Source organism: Pan troglodytes, chromosome 2 (assembly GCF_028858775.2).
Source record: "Pan troglodytes isolate AG18354 chromosome 2, NHGRI_mPanTro3-v2.0_pri, whole genome shotgun sequence".
NCBI classification, from domain to species: domain Eukaryota; kingdom Metazoa; phylum Chordata; class Mammalia; order Primates; family Hominidae; genus Pan; species Pan troglodytes.
The window spans coordinates 184162630-184181008 of NC_086015.1; the positions used below are offsets into that span (position 1 = coordinate 184162630).

Consider the following 18379-nt stretch of genomic DNA (forward strand, 5'->3'; position numbering starts at 1 on the left):
TCAATTTCTTAGGTCTCAGTTGTGGTTAAATTCACTTTTAAATACAAGTTGCCAGGCCAGTTGCCTGTACCTGGAACAGCCTTTCCACCGAATAAGAAGAGTCCCTACTCAAACAGCTTAAGCTAATTTCCATCATACTATTTATCACATAGTCTAATTACCAGTTTATCAGTCTCCCATTAAAGTGGGGGCTGCCTGAGAGCAAGGACTCTCATCTTCACTTTGCCTTGAAAAGTAGACATAGGTCCCAAATTATCTGCTAAATGAGTAATGAACAATATTTCTATTCAGAAGGTGTGTGCTTGCCCATAATTAATATGCAAATATTCTAAACTATAATCTGATTTAAAATCCCCAAATTTAAACAAGAAAATTATACCAAGGCTTTGAGATTTAGCTTGTGCTAAATCATTTTTAAAAATTGTAGCTCTGAGGCATTTTATTATAAAAACTTAGTACTCATATACATAAACTAATATGAACTTAAAATTCATCATACATTTACTTCATTTTTTAGCTTGACCTTCTAGTAAATCTTTAGCTTCATTGATTTTGGCTGCTATATAAGGAGATCCTCCTATAGGAAGAAAGAAAAAAGAACAGTTACAATATGGATTCTCAATTTCTGCTTGGTAAAAAGCTACTCTTGTTTCAAGGACTCCAATGCTTATCTGAGGGAGATTTAGCAGAAACAGTGTTTTAATTTTTAAAAAATAACCCTGACACTGCAACTGGATGACCAAATATATGGTAATATATGTGACCAATGAGAAATGAAGTAATTTACGTGGGAGATATTTCTACAAAAATAACACCTTTTTAGAAAGCTTAAACTGATAGAAATAGGATTTCTATCATAGATATATATGTATATGCCTTTGAACTGGTGTTAGCCTATTCATGATTACAGGTCATAAATGAACATCAATTATACCATGTTATTTTAATACCATGATATTCTCAGAGGCTTCTGAGCTGTTTACTGGAAAGATCCCAGTTTGCTTTACATCCTTTTTCTGTCCAGTTTTTCTTTTCCTATTACCTACTGTCCCTTCACAATGTCATCTACAGCTGCTTTCCTAAGAATCTGCTGGAGGAGTGATTCTCAAAGTATGGTCCTAAGACCAGCAAGAAATAACAGGAAATTTAGTATAAATGCATATTTATGGGGCTCCACTGCCGACCTACTGAATCAGAAGCCCTCCATATAAAACAAGCTAAATTTCATAAAAGATACTGTGAAGTAGATATCAATTATAACCCTGTTTAAAATGTCAAAACCCTTTTTATTAATGAAAGCCCTCTCCTGTATAAGTAAAAGGATACAAACACTAGAACATGAATTCTGTGGTCTATTTTTTGGTATTCAAAGAAATTCTTGCTTTCCTTCAACACAGCCAAGGCTGCATAGAAGTCTATCAGAAACGAATAAATAAATCCCATAAGTTTCTATCTAGGTAATCTCCGTTTCAAGGTATCTAAAATGGATAAGGAAAAATTACATTTTAGTTTTACGAAATTTAACGTTTTAATTATAATAAATGTAGGCCAGAAAAACCCACAAAACATAGTAATAGTAGCACTTACATCTGCTCATTCTGTAAGTAAAGTTTTCACTTAATTTCTTTTAAGACACCAAAAATATATGGCTCCAGCCTAGGAGACAGGACTTACAGATTTAAGTGTTTTCTAATAGCCAGGAATTTGAGATAAAATTATCCCATTAATAACTATTGGTCACACCAACAACATCAACGAGAATTTAATGACTACTTACCTTTGTCAGGATGATTTAAAAGCATAATTCGTCGATGAGCATCTCTTATTTTCCCTTTATTGGCAGTAGGGCTAATTAAAAAAAGAAATGGTATTTACTTCATCCTACTTCTGCATCACATAAAAAAACTGTACATAAAGGCCAATTAAAGACACTGTGAAACTGTAGTAAATTAACACAACAGTATGAAAAGCTGTTTAGAAACCTCAACACACCCAATGCGTATCCTAAATTGGGAAACTAAACTCCTTAGAAAAGTAAGGCACTCTCAAAAATGTGTTGAACTTGCAGTACCCATTACAACAGTCCTTTTATTGATAAGCATGTTTAAGGATTTGAAAATGAAGAAGGCAGAGTTTTTTTTTTTTTTTTTTTTTTTTTGAGACAGTCTCACTCTGTCCCCTAGGCTGGAGTGCAGTGGCTTGATCTTGGTTCACTGCAACCTCGGCCTCCTGGGTTCAAGCGATTCTCCTGCCTCAGCCTTCCGAGTAGCTGGGATTACAGGTGTGTGCCATTATGCCTGGCTAATTTTTGTATTTGTAGTAGAGATGGGGTTTCACCATGTTTGCCAGGCTGGTCTTGAACTCCTGACCTCAAGTAATCCACTGGCCTTGGCCTCCCAAAGTGCTGGGATTACAGACGTGAGTCACCGCGCCCGGTTGAAGGCAGAATTTCACCACAAAAAAAATGTCAGTTACAGAGAACAACACTGAACACTGTGATAATCTGCTGAGGAGTCTATCTTTAAATAAATGAAAAAGTGCCTGTGTTTTAGTAAACACTCTAGGAAAAAAGAAAAAGTGCTTAAGTGCTAGTGTGCCTTCTCATTTGAAGGATTGTTTACATCTTAAAAATAACATGAAGGAACAGTACAGTTTCATTGATTAGAATTGGTAATATCAATCTTCCTAGGACAAAATCCCCCATGACCCTCTCCTATTAAAGGAGAGAAGGTCTTTCTTATATTTCCTCATGGCTCTACAGTGGTAGAAAAATGCTAAAAATATTAGAGATTATTTTACCTTACACCTAGTATTAATGCTGCTTCCCGTTTTGTCATTTTGGGTTCAAACCCACCTCTATAATAGCCACCACTGAAGGCCTGAAAGAAGAAATGCATTTGTAAAGAAAGGTTAATAAAGTTGCTTTAAAAAAGAAGTCTGGAAATATTCACAGAACTAAGAAAAACTAAGACATTTCAGAGGACTTTAAGTGCAATTCCCGAGGTATTTTAGCTAAAGCTGAATAAAGTTTATAAATAAGTAGCAACAAGTAGTATTTTAATGATCATTAAACAGATTCATTTTTTTCCAGTCAATATGAACTATCTTAGAAATATAAGACAAAATAACAGTGTCTGAAAGCCAGGTCTTCCGGGAAAGATCATTCCAAATTAGCCATATTCTAGATAAAAATCTGCAAGAAGTGGCTCAAGAACAGAAGTCTTTTGAGACAAGAGGTTCAAGTGTATTTGAAACAAGACTTTAAGATATATATACAGAAAATACCACTATTAGGTCCTCTGACCTTGCCATGTCAGAAATCATATTGGTAAAGCCTACAATCACTCTATTCTGTTACCCTTAATCACAACATATTCAACAGGTGATCACAGCCAAATCTATTCTTAACTGTGACCACAGAGAGTATGACCATAACATCAAGCCAAACCCTATAGCCTAATTAACTAGAGTGCTACCTATGTATGATGTTTGGGAGTGCCAGGGCCACATGGTAAGATCGGATCACTTTAGAATCATATACCTCTGCGTGTGCGATGCAGAGCAGATGAAGGAAAACAAGAATATGTACAGATGATGCTGAAGGTGATGGTATGTGAAAAAGTGAAACTTGGGTCTAGTGGGGTACTAGAATTGTCAAAACCCTATCCAACTCTGTCACATATAACATCTGATGTTTCAGGGTAGCACCATCACAAAGTTCAGAACTTCTATACTCTCCTTGCAGGAAGCAGGAGAATGGGTCCAAAGCAATCACTTAGAACTTCATGGATATTTGGAAATTTACCCTTCCCTAAGTGTGGCTCTAGGTTTCAAATAGAAGCAGCAAAGAATTAACAAAGTCTTACAGATTTTGGTAGGCTTTGAAAAACTTGTTTTACTTGAGGCTCCATATGCTTCATGGCTTGCAAAACGTAACGGCCTAAAACCAAAAGCAACAGAATAAGTAAACTAAATCTCCAATCTCCCCGACTTCACTTCCACCCCCAAACCATAAACAAACCTGCAAATCCTGCAGCAGCAATGGTCAGTCCAACTGCTACCACTGTACTGGCCTGGTAAGGGGGAGAAGAGTAAATATTTACTTCTCTAATTCCCACCCTTTCTCATTTTGCCCATTCTTCCATCCCCAACTCATTACAAACTGCATTTTAATAGGAGAAACAACTTTTTTCTTTTCTTTCTTTCTTTTTTTTTTTTTTTTAAGAGACGGAGTCTTGCTATGTTGCTTAGGCTGGTCTTGAACTGCTGGCCTCAAGCAATCCTCCCACCTTGGCCTCCCAAAGTGCTAAGATTATAGGCATAAGCCACCATGCCTGGCAGAGAAACAACTTTTAAGGCGGAAATATTCTGTCCAGTAATCTTTAAAACTACTGCATCTGTTATACTGAATGCATTAAAGTTACAGGATTCATCATATGGGAAAGTGGGCAAGTTCGACTTGCTTATTTATCTTTACAATAGTGAAAAAGATGATTCCCTCCCTTTGAAAACTTCTTTCATCACCAGACAAATTAAGTCACATAAAGTTCAATCAAAAGTAGTGGAAATAGGCCAGGCGCGGTGGCTCACGCCTGTAATTCCAGCATTTTGGGAGGCGAGGCGGGCGTATCACTAGGTCGGGAGATCGAGACCATCCTTGCTACCATGGTGAAACCCCGTCTCTACTAAAAATACAAAAAAAAAAAAAAAAAAAAATTAGCTGGGCGTGGTGGTGGGCGCCTGTAATCTCAGCTACTTGAGAGGCTGAGGCAGGAGAATGGCGAACCCGGGAGGCGGAGCTTGTAGTGAGCCAAGATTGTGCCACTGCACTCCAGCCTAGGCGACGGAGCAAGACTCCGTCTCAAAAAAAAAAAAATGTGGAAATAAGGTTTCTGCTACAGAAGGAAAAACTGTTTACAGACGGCTCCTGTAAAATTCTAACAACGCATTTTCGAGGCTAAACGTGGGCTAAACTAGGAGACTAATACTTTTGGCACTGCCCTGTTGTTTCCTAACAAGACAGGCCCAAATATGTTCAGGAAGCATGGAGAAGACATCTGTCAGCAAAAGCCAAAGAGAAGGACATAGCAAAGTGGAGCTAGTGCTGTGAAGATGTGTTAGGGCAAGGGCACTTATAATCAAATACGTTTCCACTAATCTCCGAGTCCATGACAGCCTCTGACCTTACAGGAGTTCCAGGCAAGCAACACCTGCAGAGCCCGTGCGGACAAGAAGCTGGAGAACCGTGCAGAAAGACGATGTAAAAACACAAACCCCCAAGAGAGCGAGCCAACAGGGTTGTGTCCTGGTGAGTGTGACTCCCCAGTAACCGAAACCTCCCGCCCGGAGTCGCACTAAGGAGCACAACTTCAACTCCACACCTCCGAGGCCGGGAGCTGAGGTTGAGGCCTGGGCCGGAGGTCGCCAAGAAGACCGGAAGGCCGCACTCACCATGGCTCCGGCTGGGCTCCCTTGCTTCCACCGGGAGCACGGCTCATCCCAGCTCAGAGGCCGCGGCCAACACCTGCACGCCTTTACCAGAGAGCGACGCAACCCCCAACCTCAAGCACAGGCGCCCTACGCAACACGGCAGGAGCAGCCGCAAACTAGGCCGGAAAACTGTCGTAAAAGGGGACGCGGAGGAGAAGGAAAGTCGCTCAAGCAGTGGACAGAGCGGAGAAAGCGACTTCGGGTTGGTTGAAGGGTGGGCGGATCTCTTTATTTCTGGGTGTAGGGGTGGGGCTTCTCTGTGTTTTCTGTCCTTTGCTCCTGGGCGGTGGGTATTTGGAAATTCTTGCAGGGAAGGGCATGGGCAGCCTTACTCAGACCGATTTTTTCCCCCTACATCTTAGCACCTCGTTTTGCCTTTATTTTATGTTAATAATTGTCAAGGGTAATGAATGTAGTTAAACGTGCTGTGACATTTCCACCACGAACCCAAACAAATACGTTGTAACCCAGTGTAGGAAACGAGATGCCCAGAAAAACAAATGAAACCAACCACACTGTGTTTCAGGGATTGCTCGGTAGCATTTTTTAATGTAAAAGAACTTCATTTAAGGATGTGACTTGACAAGACTTTGTGAATATTTGGGTTTTCGTTTTGTAGAATGGGATTAAAGACAGTTCATATTCTGAACATGGAATGTCAAGATCCTACAACTGAAAAGGGCTATTTAAAAGTTTTCCTCCTCACCCAAAATAAAAAGTAGGGCTGGATTTTGCCCTTACGTGGACATCAGTTTCATACATCCCTACATAAATGCTTGAGAAGAAGAAAATAATGGAGACAATAATGGAATTTTACAATGCAATGTTTGCATGATCAAAATAAGTTTGGAGTTACTTCCCAGTCAGAATTTACAGAGTGTTAAATATCCGTTTACATTGTAATGCAATTCTGCTTTGATGAGTTGGTTAGTTATTAAACAAATATGCAAAATTTTTGGGTTTGTTTTCCTCATCTGTAAAAGCAGTTTGCATTTGATAATCCAAGAGCTCTTCTAGCTCGAAGGTTTTTGTGATGTAATTTATTGTCAACACATGATTTAAGGTGACATCCAGCACTAAGACACTAGCATTAAGTTTATAACTTCCTCTTTTGCCTCTCTTTTATCTGGTTTTTACCCAACAATTACAAAATAAATAATCAAGTGAGGCATAAGACCTTGGGACCAAATTGGCATCAACAAGCTAGAATGCTATCTGGAAAAATTTATTATGCATATTTTTGGTATGTACAAACTGTGTAATGCAGTTTCTGGAGGAATAGATTTACAGTAGACTCTAATTAGCTTTGAGACTTTACAAAACCCAGACTCAGGAAATTGAGAGTAGCAACACAGCAAGACATTTTGTTGAGCTGGAGATAGCTCTGTTTTTGGTGGCAGATCAAACTGGAGGTAACCTGGCTCTGTCACTTACTAATACTGTGACTTGGAAAAGTTATTTCTGATTGAGTTTCTTCCTCATTTGTAAAATGAAGGTAATGATAACTCCCTTGCCAAGTTTTTGTGAACGTAGAGATTATGCACATATTGTGTTCTGCTTATGGTCATCACTCAGTGTGGGGCTATTATTATGAGGGAAGCCAGAGTGCAAATTGGAGTGTAGAAGCCTTCCTCATTCTCATGATACCTCACTCATGAATCTTAAGTCTGGTTGCCTCTTACCTACCTGCCAAGATCCTAGAAACAGCCTTGAAAAGTAATCTTTTTAAATGTCCATTGACTGATGAATGGATAATCATTCCTCATTTCTTCTAGCTTCTGGTGACTGCCAGCATTCCTTGACTTGTGATTGAATCACTGCAGTCTTGTAAGCCAGCATCTTGAAATCTCACTCTGCTCCAACTTTTCCATCTTCACATTGTCCTTCTCTTCTGTTTGTAAAATCTCCTTCTGGTTTCCTCTTAAAGGATATATGTAATTGCATTTACCAGCTACCCAGATAATCCAGGATAATCTCCCCTTCTTAAGATCCTTAACTTAATCATAGTTTCCAACACTTTGCCATATAAGGTAACATTCACAGGTTCCAAGTATTAGGACCTGAAATCTTTGGAACACATTATTTAGTTTACTATAGAAAGTAATAAAAGACAAAAGAGGGGGTAGGGACAAAAGAATGAGAAAGGACTCAAGCACATCTTCTTAGTTTCTCATCCCAAATTTGTAAATCAGGTAAGTCACTTCTCCTTGGGAAGAATTAAGTGAGAGTTGAGAGCGGTAGCTAAGAGTGTTCTTGCACTGTGGCTTTCAAACATTTTTTGACTGTCATCCTTAGTAAGAAATATATTTTACACTGTGACCCAAGGAGCAAATACATACTTGCACGCACAGATATACATAGTAGATTTATTTATGAGATAATACTTATCCTTACTTCATGAAATGCATGCTGGTCTTTTCTGTTTCTTAAAAAAATAAGTGCTAGAAAACCTACTAAACTCACAGCCCACTAATTGATCATCACCTAAAGTTTGGAAATTATCACTGCAAAAATCCACACTTGGAACTATAATGCCAGGCAAATAAGGGGTTCCCCCACCAACTAAAAGCCATACGCCAGACATTGTACTAAATGCTTTATATAGATTGTTTCATTTCACCCTGTGAAAGTAACATTTACTTCACTATATTGCTATATTGCTTTGCTATATTGCTGGATGTATTTTGCTTTTCCCCAGATCCTCTCTCTACCTTTTTTGCCTGCTCTGTGCTCCAGAGGAGCAGAAAGGTTAGGAGGGTGACCTTAATGAACTGTATCCATGAGCAGCTCTCTCGTTTTCTGGCTTAGGGTTCATTTAGGTCTGTGATCAGGAGATCAGAAGGCAGGAGGAAAGTGAATTCATGGTTTTTATTTCTACCTCTCACTTTCTGGTGATTGTTGTAAGCTGACTGAATTGGTCTGCTGAAGAATACAGCTCCTGTTGTGTGCAAGTGTTCTGGTCATTACTCCTTCCTGTTGCTCCTTCACATTTAAGGATAGTCATGCCTTTGCTACTGGCCCCTGCTTGCTAGGCACAGGGCACTGGAACATTTTGTGCCAGTTTCCCTTAATCCTGTCCACATCTTTGTAAACAGTCCTCTTATTAAACTCTCCATTTGGCCGTGGTGTGAATGTTTGTCTTCCCCCAAATTAATATGTTCAAAGCTAATAACCAATGCGATGGTATAAGGAGATGGGGCCTTTGGGAAGTGATTAGATCATAATGGTAGAGCCCTTGTGAATCAGATTAGCGCCTTCATAAAGAGGCACGAGAGAGACCCTCACCCCTTCCACCCTGTGAGAACACAGTGAGAAGGAACTGTCTGTGAAACAGAAAGGGCCCTTACCAGACACACATTCTGCCTTTGTCTTGGACTTAAGGGTGAAAAGATGGCTGTCTATGAAGAAATGGGCCCTCATCAGACACCAAATCAGTCAGGACCTCACTCAAACTTCCCAGCTTTCCAGAACGCTGAGAAACAAATTTCTGTTTTTATAAGCTGCCAGTTTATGGTATTTTGTTATAGCGGCCCAGACTAAGGCAGTGTACCATCTGTTTCCAACATGAATAGTGACTATTATTTTTATGCTATTTTTTTTTTGAGTCAAAAGTCTTGCTCTGTTCCCCAGGCTGAAGTGCAGTGGCATGATCATGGCTCACTGCAGCCTCTAACTCCTGGCATCAAGTGATCCTCCCTTCTTAGCTTCCCAAGTTACTGGGACTACAGGCATGAGCCACTGAGCCCAGTTTGACGATGACTTTAATAAGAGGCCGTTGCAATAATTCAAATGAAAAATGATAGTAGCAGTGGTGGTAGAGTGAAGTGGCTGGACTCCTGCTTATATATTTAAGGTATAGCTGAAAAAATTTGCTGATGGATGAGGTATAGTGTGTGAGAGAAAGAAAAGTCAAGAGTGACTCCAAAGCTTGAGGCTTTAGCAGCTGGAAGGATGGATTTGCCACTGAATGGAACTAGAAAAACTTCAGGAAGAGCAAGCAGGAAGTGGAAGGCTTTTGCCATGTTAAGTTTGAAATGCCAATAAGATATCCAAGTAGTGCTGTCCAATAGGCAGTTGGACATACAACTCTGGTGTCAAAAGAGAGGTTTGGGAGTCATCAGCCCATGGAACAGGTAAAGTCATCTTTGCATGAGTGGAGACAGAAAGAAGAGGAATAAGAACTGTGTTTTGGGATACACCTGTGTTTGGAATCTGGGGACATGAGGAAAAAAAGAGAAAATTATTTAATAGACTGAAAAAGGGTAGGCATAAACCAGGTAAGTGTGGTGTCTTGGTACCCAAGTGAAGAAAGTGTTCAATGGAGGAAGGAGTGATTAACTGTGTCAAATGCTGCTAATATTCTTCTGAGGGAGAGCCTTTGGAAACCAAAAAGCAAAACAAGCAAACAAACAAATGTTGCTAGTAGTCAAATAATAAAGAATTGAGAATTGACTATCGGAGATCATATTCATGAGAATTTCTATGGTGTGATGGGAATGAAAGTCTGATTGGAGTGAGTTCAAAAGAGGATGGGAGGATAGAGAGTGGAGATATGGATTATAAGAAATCTCTTTTGGCCGGGCACAGTGGCTCACACCTGTAATCCCAGCACTTTGGGAGGCCGAGGCGAGCGGATCACGAGGTCAGGAGATTGAGACCGTCCTGGCTAACACGGTGAAACCCCAACCCTACTAAAAATACAAAAATTATCTGGGCGTGGTGGCATGTGCCTGTAGTCCCAGCTACTCAGGAGGCTGAGGCAGGAGAATCGCTTGAACCAGGGAGGCGGAGGTTGCAGTGAGCCGAGATTGTACCACTGCACTCCAGCCTTGCGACAGAGGGAGACTCTGTCTCAAAAAAAAAAAAAAAAAAAAAGAGAAAGAAAAGCATTTTTAGCTACTATAGGAATAGGAATGATCTTATAGAGGAGAAAATTTGGAAAAATTCATTGAATTATGTAATTTAAGAATGAGAAGAAAATGTAGAGACCATATTTCCCCCAGAAGCTTTATTTTATAAATGAGGAAACTAGGCCTCAGATTGGTTGACAGACTTTTCCAAAGCCCTGACAGAGTCCAGTAATTGTTTGCCTTTCTGTTCACTTTCTAGATATGTATAATGTTAGGGTCATAAAATGAGTTGGTCCTAGAATTGTCTTTGCCTATGTTTTCTTACCACTCTTTCTAGGGATTATTCGAGATCTGGATTAGTGACATCTGAATTCCTCATTAGTAGCTATTTAAACCCAGGGGATCTATCTTGTGTAGGCAGCTGTTCACATAATGCTGTATGGAAAAGCCCTTTGCCTAAAATTCAGTGGCGCTTGGTAGATACTCGCTTCCTTTCCCTTCTTCTTTGTTCCACCCATTTTTGTCTCTTCTTCTCTCCTTTCTTTCAATGATCTTGCCATCTCCTGACAATCTACTGTGAAAAGAAAATAAAAATATGGGACCCCAATTCACTACTCCAAAAGAAAAAAAAATGAAGCTGAAAGCTGACTAATGCAAAAAGCTGACTTTCCTTTTGTTCCTAAGCAGATAGCTACAGATACAAGGTTAAATATCTCCATAGGTAGCTCCTCTATGTTCACCTTATCTTCTGCAAAGTGTTGGTTAACTGAGCATGAGACAAATGCATCATTGACTATTCTCTTGCCTGCCCTTTTTCTCTTGCAACATGTGGATTACCATACTTTCCCTCTTTCCCCTCCAGCCCATGTTTCTCCTTTAAATATTGAAGCCCTCAAAATTATCTTTGAAGGACAGCGTAGACCACAGACTGTTTCTGTGATTCTGTGTTTATTTCTTCCAGGCATGTCCTTAACCTTAGCAAAATAACTTCTAAATTGATTGAGACGTGTCTCAGATACCTTTTGGTTTACACTACCATTAGGAATTCATCTTATGTCTCCTGTCTGAATGTGAAATTCTTGGTGAATGATCAGACTGAGATATGATCAACAGACTCCTCTATGAAGTGTTTTAAGAGATCATTTTGGTATTAATAACTAGTCAAAGGAAGATTTTAATTGGAGTGCAAAAAAAGAAAGGAAGGAAGGAGAAGATATTTAGAGCAAGAGAGGTTGAGGACAGGCCCAAGTAGGAATGATGTGAGGACCCAAGACACTGGGAAAGAAGAGGGGATGCTGGGAAGCCAGAAGGGAATACCCATGGTCCAATCACTTTTTCTTCCAGCTGGCCTCATCTGCATCCAAGTCAGGTGACCTTGCTCTGCCCTGTGGATATTATAAAATAATTTATAACTGTTTCTCCTGTGATTTTCTCACCCCTTTTCTCAATTTGCTTCATTTTTCTCTCACTGCATCTGTTTTATTTTATTGTATTATTTTTTGAGACTTAGCCTTGTATCACCCAGGCTGGAATGCAGTGGTACAATCATAGCTTACTGCAGCCTCGAACTCCTGGGCTCAAGGAATCCTCCTGCCTTAACCTGCTGAGTAGCAGGGACTATAGGTGTGTGCCCCCACACACAGCTAATTAAAAAATTTTTTTTTGTAATGATGGTGTCTTACTATGTTGTTCAGGTTGGTCTGGAACTCTTAGCCTCAAGTGATCCTTGGACCTTGGCCTCCCGAAGTGTTGGTATTACAGGCATGAGCCACCATGCCCAGCCTGCATCTGTTTTAGACTGGGTTCCTACTTTCCTTTCTAATTACAAAGACGTGTGTGTGTGTGTGTGTGTGTGTGTGTGTGTGTGTGTGTGTAAGTCTAGAGCATGTGGGTGGTGGACCAGTGAGAGAACTGCAATGTGTTTGATCAGAATGACAGCATCCAGGAAACATATATTTCAGGATAAAGGCTTTGCTCTTTTCTCAAGCAGTGAGGAAAGAAAATTGAGACACTGTGGATTTCAGAGAAAACTTGAAAATTGGGGTAGCTTAAGTGCCTTTCCAAAATGGAGATTCCTCAACTGACCCTCCATTTCATTCCATCTTAGCATGCCTTTGCCCATTGCCTTCCTCAGTCTTTTTTTCTCCTTCCTTAGCCTGGGTTCCAATTATATGCAGCAGCTTTATGTGTTAAATAAATTGAGCTCTCCCTGCTGAGCTGTCAGCGAATGGAACTGACCAACAGAACAAGTGCATGTTGTGCATGTAAGTGCATCTTGTAAGTGCATCTTGTGCCTGGGCCAGAGAGACAAGCACAATTATTTGATTGCTGGAGATTGCTACTAAATGAGGATGAAATAGCTGGTCTGAGACTTGTTGGTGGATATTATTAATAATATAGTGTCATGCATTAATAACATAGTGTCATGGGAAACAAAGCTACACTGGAGGGTCTGTCTGAAATCCCATTTGAAATCACATTTTCAGGGGGCTAGATGGTTGAGGAGATGAGCAATAATAAAGCAACTTTAAGCACAAATTTAGGAGTTTCACTTTGACTTAGGCTGAAGTTAAGAGAATATACATCACCGTTATACGTTATTTGGTGGCCAGAATAAAGCATGGGATACATCCCTGTCTAATTGTCATAAAAATTGTGCTTCTATAATATTCTACTGTGAAAAATCATCTTCACTGTCATCATTAGAGGGCTTTGCAAAAACTCCATAAAATTCTTTCTGGCACCTATTATGCCCTCAGTTACTACATGCATAGCAAACTTCTTTAGCCCGGCACCACAGACAGTCTTTCCAGACTTCTCTTCCACTTCTCCCCTTCATAAACCTCATAGCCTTGTCAAATGGGATTTGTCACCACTATTCTTCAAATGTGCTCTGAAGTCCACTGCCCCCTGGGCTTTTAGCCAAGTCACTCCTGCTTTTCCAAGTGCCCTTCCCAAATCCCATCTCTGTCCCTCAATTAAATGTCCAGATCAAATGTGCCTTCTGCAAAGCTTTCTTTGTTCACTCAAGTCTGGAACAGGTGTCTACAAACTTTATGTAAAGGAACATATAGTAAATATGTTAGGCTGTGCAGGCTGCATATAATCTCTGTATTCTTTCTTCTTTTTAGATGAAAATATTAAAATGATCCTTAGCTTGTAGATCATTCAAAAACAGACCACAGGATGAATTTGGCTTATGGAGCATAGCTTGCCAAACCGTGGTCTAGAGTGATCTCTCCTTTCTCCAAACTCCTGTACAATTTTGTTTGTGTCATACTGCCAGTTTCTATATAATGTATAGAAATTATTGGTATAGAAGTGTTTTCTCTATTAGACTGAAGATCCTTGAAAGAAAGCATGTCACATATACTTCTTCTTTTTTTTAGTTTTTTTTTTTTTTTTTTTTTTTTTTTTTTTATGAGATGGAGTCTCGCTCTGTTGCCCAGACCTGAGTGCAGTGGTGCAATCTCGGCTCACTGCAAGCTCTGCCTCCCGGGTTCATGCCATTCTCGCACCTCAGCCTCCTGAGTAGCTGGGACTACAGGCGCCCGCCACCATGCCCAGATAATTTTGTTTTTGTATTTTTAGTAGAGACGGGATTTCACCGTGTTAGCCAGGATGGTCTTAATCTCCTGACCTCATGATCCACCTGCCTTGGCCTCCCGAAGTGCTGGGATTACAGCCATGAGCCACCGTGCCTGGCCTTTAGTTCTTTAAAAAAAAAATTTTTTTTTTATACTTTAAGTTCTGGGAAACATGTGCAGAATGTGCAGGTTTGTTACATAAGTATACACATGCCATGGTGGTTTGCTGCACCCGTCAACCCATCATCTACATTAGGTATTTCTCCTAATGCTATCCCTCCTCTAGCCCTCCACCCCCCCCGACAGGCCCTGGTGTATGATGTTCCCCTCCTTGTGTTCATGTGTTCTCATTGTTCAACTCCCACTTATGAGTGACAATATGCGGTGTTTGGTTTTCTGTTCCCGTGTTAGTTTGCAGAGAATTATGGTTTCTAGTTTCATCCATGTCCCCGCAAAGGACATGAACTCATCCTTTTTTATGGCTGTATAGCATTCCATGGTATATATGTGCCACATTTTCTTTATCCAGTCTATCATTGATGGGCATTTGGTTTGGTTCCAAGTCTTTGCTATTGTGAACAGTGCTGCAATAAACATACGTGTGCATGTGTCTTTATAGTAGAATGATTTATAATCCTTTGGGTATATACCCAGTAATGGGATTGCTGGGTCAAATGGTATTTCTGGTTCTAGATCCTTGAGGAAACACCACACCGTCTTCCACAATGGTTGAACTAATTTACACTCCCACCAACGGTATAAAAGCATTCCTATTTCTACACATCCTCTCCAGCATTTGTTGTTTCCTTACTTTTTAATGATCGCCATTCTAACTGGCATGAGATGGTATCTTGTTGTGGTTTTGGTTTGCATTTCTCTAATGACCAGTGATGAAGAGCTTTTTTTCATGTTTGTTGGCTGCATAAATGTCTTCTTTTGAGAAATGGCTGTTTATATCCTTTGCCAACTTTTTGATGGGGTTGTTGGTTTTTTCTTGTAAATTTGCTTAAGATCTTTGTAGATTCTGGATATTAGCCCTTTGTCAGATGAATAGATTGCAAAAGTTTTCTCCCATGCTGTAGGTTGCCTGTTCACTCTGATGATAGTTTCTTTTGCTGTGCAGAAGCTCTTTAGTTTAATTACATCCCATTTGTCAATTTTGGCTTTTGTTACCATTGCTTTTGGTGTTTTAGTCATGAAGTCTTTGCCCATGCCTGTGTCCTGAATGGTATTGCCTAGGTTTTCTTCTAGGGTTTTTATGGTTTTAGGTTGTACATTTAAGTCTTTAATTCATCATATGTTAATTTTTGTATAAGGTGTAAAGAAGGGGTCCAGTTTCAGCTTTCTACATATGGCTAGCCAGTTTTCCCAACACCATTTATTAAATAGGGAATCCTTTCCCCATTGCTTGTTTTTGTCAGGTTTGTCAAAGATTAGATGGTTGTAGATGTGTGGTGTTATTTCCGAGGCCTCTGTTCTGTTCCATTGGTCTTTATATCTGTTTTGGTACCAGTACCATGCTGTTTTTGTTACTGTAGCCTTGTAGTATAGTTTGAAATCAGATAGTGTGATACCTCCAGCTTTGTTCTTTTTGCTTAGGATTGTCATGGCTATACAGGCTCTTTTTTGGTTCAATATGAAATTTAAAGTAGTTTTTTTCTAATTCTATGAAGAAAGTCAATGGTAGCTTGATGGGCATGGCATTGAATCTATAAATTACTTTGGGCAGTATGGCCATTTTCAAGATATTGATTGTTCCAATCCATGAGCATGGAATGTTTTTCCATTTGTTTATGTCCTCTCTTATTTCCTTGAGCAGTGGTTTGTAGTTCTCCTTGAAGAGGTCCTTCACATCCCTTGCAAGTTGTATTTCTAGGTATTTTATTCTCTTTGTAGCTATTGTGAATGGGAGTTCACTCATGATTTGGCTCTCTGTTTGTCTATTATGGGTGTGTAGGAATGCTTGTGATTTTTGCACATTGATTTTGTATCCTGAGACTTTGCTGAAGTTGCTTATCAGCTTAAGGAGATTTTGGGCTGAGATGATGGGGTTTTCTTTTCTTTTTCTTTTTTTTTCTTTTTGAGACAGAGTCTCTCTCTGTCACCCAGGCTGGAGTTCAGTGGCTCAGTCTCGGCTCACTGCAAGCTCCGCCTCCTGGGTTCACACCATTCTCCTGCCTCAGCCTCCTGAGTAGCTGGGACTACGGGCGCCCCCCACCTCGCCTGGCTAATTTTTTGTATTTTTAGTAGAGTTGGGGTTTCACCGTGTTAACCAGGATGGTCTCGATCTCCTGACCTCATGATCCGCCTGCCTTGGCCTCCCAAAGTGCTGGGATTACAGGCGTAAGCCACCATGCCTGGCAGATGATGAGGTTTTCTAAATATACAATCATGTCATCTGCAAACAGAGACAATGTGACTTCCTGTCTTCCTATTTGAATACCCTTTATTTATTTCTCTTTCCTGATTGCCCTGGGCAGAACTTCCAATACTATGTTGAATAGGAGGGGTGAGAGAGGGCATCCTTGCCTTGTGCTTGTTTTCAAAGGGAATGCTTCCAGCTTTTGCCCATTTAGTATGATATTGGCTGTGGGTCTGTCATAAATAGTGCTTATTATTTTGAGACAAATTCCATCAATACCTAGTTTATTGAGAGTTTTTAGCATGAAGTGGTGTTGGATTTTATCAAAGGCCTTTTCTGCATCTATTGACATAATCATGTGTTTTTTGTCATTGGTTCTGTTTATTTGATGGATTATGTTTATTGATTTGCATATGTTGAACTAGCCTTGCATTCCAGGGATGAAGCTGACTTGATCATGGTGGATAAGCTTTTTGATGTGCTGCTGGATTTGGTTTGCCAGTATTTTATTGAGGATTTTTGTATCAATGTTCATCAGGGATATTGGCCTGAAATTTTTTTTGTCTTGCCTTTGCCAGGTTTTGGTTTCAGGATGATGCTGGCCTCATAACATGAGTTAGAGAGGAGTCCCTCTTTTTCTGTTGTTTGGCATAGTTTCAGAAGAAATGGTACCAGCTCCTCTTTGTACCTGTGGTAGAATTTGGCTGGGAATCCATCTGGTCCTGGGCTTTTTTGGTTGGTAGGCTATTAATTACTGCTTAAATTTCAGAACTTGTTATTGGTCTATTCAGGGATTCAACTTCTTCCTGGTTTAGTCTTGGGAAGGTGTATGTGTCCATGAATTAATCAATTTCTTCTAGATTTTCTAGTTTATTTGTACAGAGGTGTTTATAGTATTCTCTGATGGTAGCTTGTATTTCTGTGGAATCAGTGGTAATATCCCCTTTATCATTTTTTATTGTGTCTATTTGATTCTTCTCTCTTTTCTTCTTTGTTAGTCTGGCCAACAGTCTATTTATTATTTTGATCCTTTCAAAAAACCAGCTCCTGGATTCATTGATTTTTGGAAGGGTTTTTCATGTCTCTATCTCCTTCAGTTCTGCTCTGATCTTAGTTATTTCTTGTCTTCTGCGAGCTTTTGAATTTGTTTGCTTTTGCTTCTGTAATTCTTTTAATTGAGATGTTAGGGTGTAGATTTAAATCTTTGCTGCTTTCTCCTGTAAGCATTTAGTGCTATAAATTTCCCTCTAAACACGGCTTTAGCTGTGTCCCAGAGATTCTGGTACGTTGTGTCTTTGTTCTCATTGGTTTCAAAGAACTTTATTTCTGCCTTCATTTCGTTATTTACCCAGTTGTCATTCAGGAGCAGGCTGTTCAGTTTCCACGTAGTTGTGTGGTTTTGAGTGAGTTTCTTAATCCTGAGTTCTAATTTGATTGCACTGTGGTCTGAAAGACTGTTTTGATTTCAGTCCCTTTGCATTTACTGAGGAGTGTTTTACTTCCAATTATGTGGTCAATTTTAGAATAAATGTGATGTGGTGCTGAGAAGAATTTTTGGGGTGGAGAGTTCTGTAGATATCTATTAGGTCTGCTTGGTCCAGAGCTGAGTTCAAGTCCTGAATATCCTTGTTAATTTTCTGTCTCTTTGATCTGTCTGATATTGACAGTGGTGTGTTAAAGTTTCCCACTATTATTGTGTGGGAGTCTAAGTCACTTTGTAGGTCTCTAAGAACTTGCTTTTTGAATCTGAGTGCTCCTGTATTGGGTGCATGTATATTTAGGAGAGTTAGCTCTTCTTGTTGCATTGATCCCTTTACCATTATGTAATGCCCTTCTTTGTCTTTTTTGATCTTTGTTTGTTTAAAGTATGTTTTATCAGAGACCAGGATTGTAACCCCTGCCTTTCTTTTTTTTTTTTTTTTTTTTTTTTTGCTTTCCATTTGCTTGGTAAATATTCCTCCATCCCTTTATTTTGAGCCTATATGTGTCTTTGCACGTGAGATGGGTCTTCTGAATACAGCACACCGATGGGTCTTGACTCTTTATCCAATTTGCCAGTCTGTGTCTTTTAATTGGGAAATTTAGCCCAT

At 39.8% G+C, this 18379-nt stretch overlaps 1 protein-coding gene across 1 annotated transcript; it reads right to left on the reverse strand.

Moving 5' to 3' along the window:
* Positions 1–408: 408 nt before the first annotated feature.
* DNAJC19 (DnaJ heat shock protein family (Hsp40) member C19) lies at positions 409–5587 on the reverse strand. Its single transcript, XM_516894.8, has 6 exons — positions 5452–5587; positions 4022–4073; positions 3867–3940; positions 2800–2879; positions 1778–1848; positions 409–577 (listed from the first exon to the last, which is right to left on the reverse strand). The coding sequence occupies exons 1-6, from the start codon at positions 5452–5454 to the stop codon at positions 507–509; spliced, it is 351 nt and encodes a 116-aa protein (XP_516894.1). The 5' UTR covers positions 5455–5587; the 3' UTR covers positions 409–506.
* Positions 5588–18379: the final 12792 nt, after the last annotated feature.

Bases quoted from the DNA above. Each gene is read 5' to 3' on its own strand.
- DNAJC19 (XM_516894.8), bottom strand. The intron at 1,849-2,799 runs GTAAAATAATCT...TTTTTTAATTAG, and splicing joins GCATTAATACTAGGTGTAAG to CCCTACTGCCAATAAAGGGA. The intron at 578-1,777 runs GTAAGTAGTCAT...TTCTTCCTATAG, and splicing joins TTTAAATCATCCTGACAAAG to GAGGATCTCCTTATATAGCA.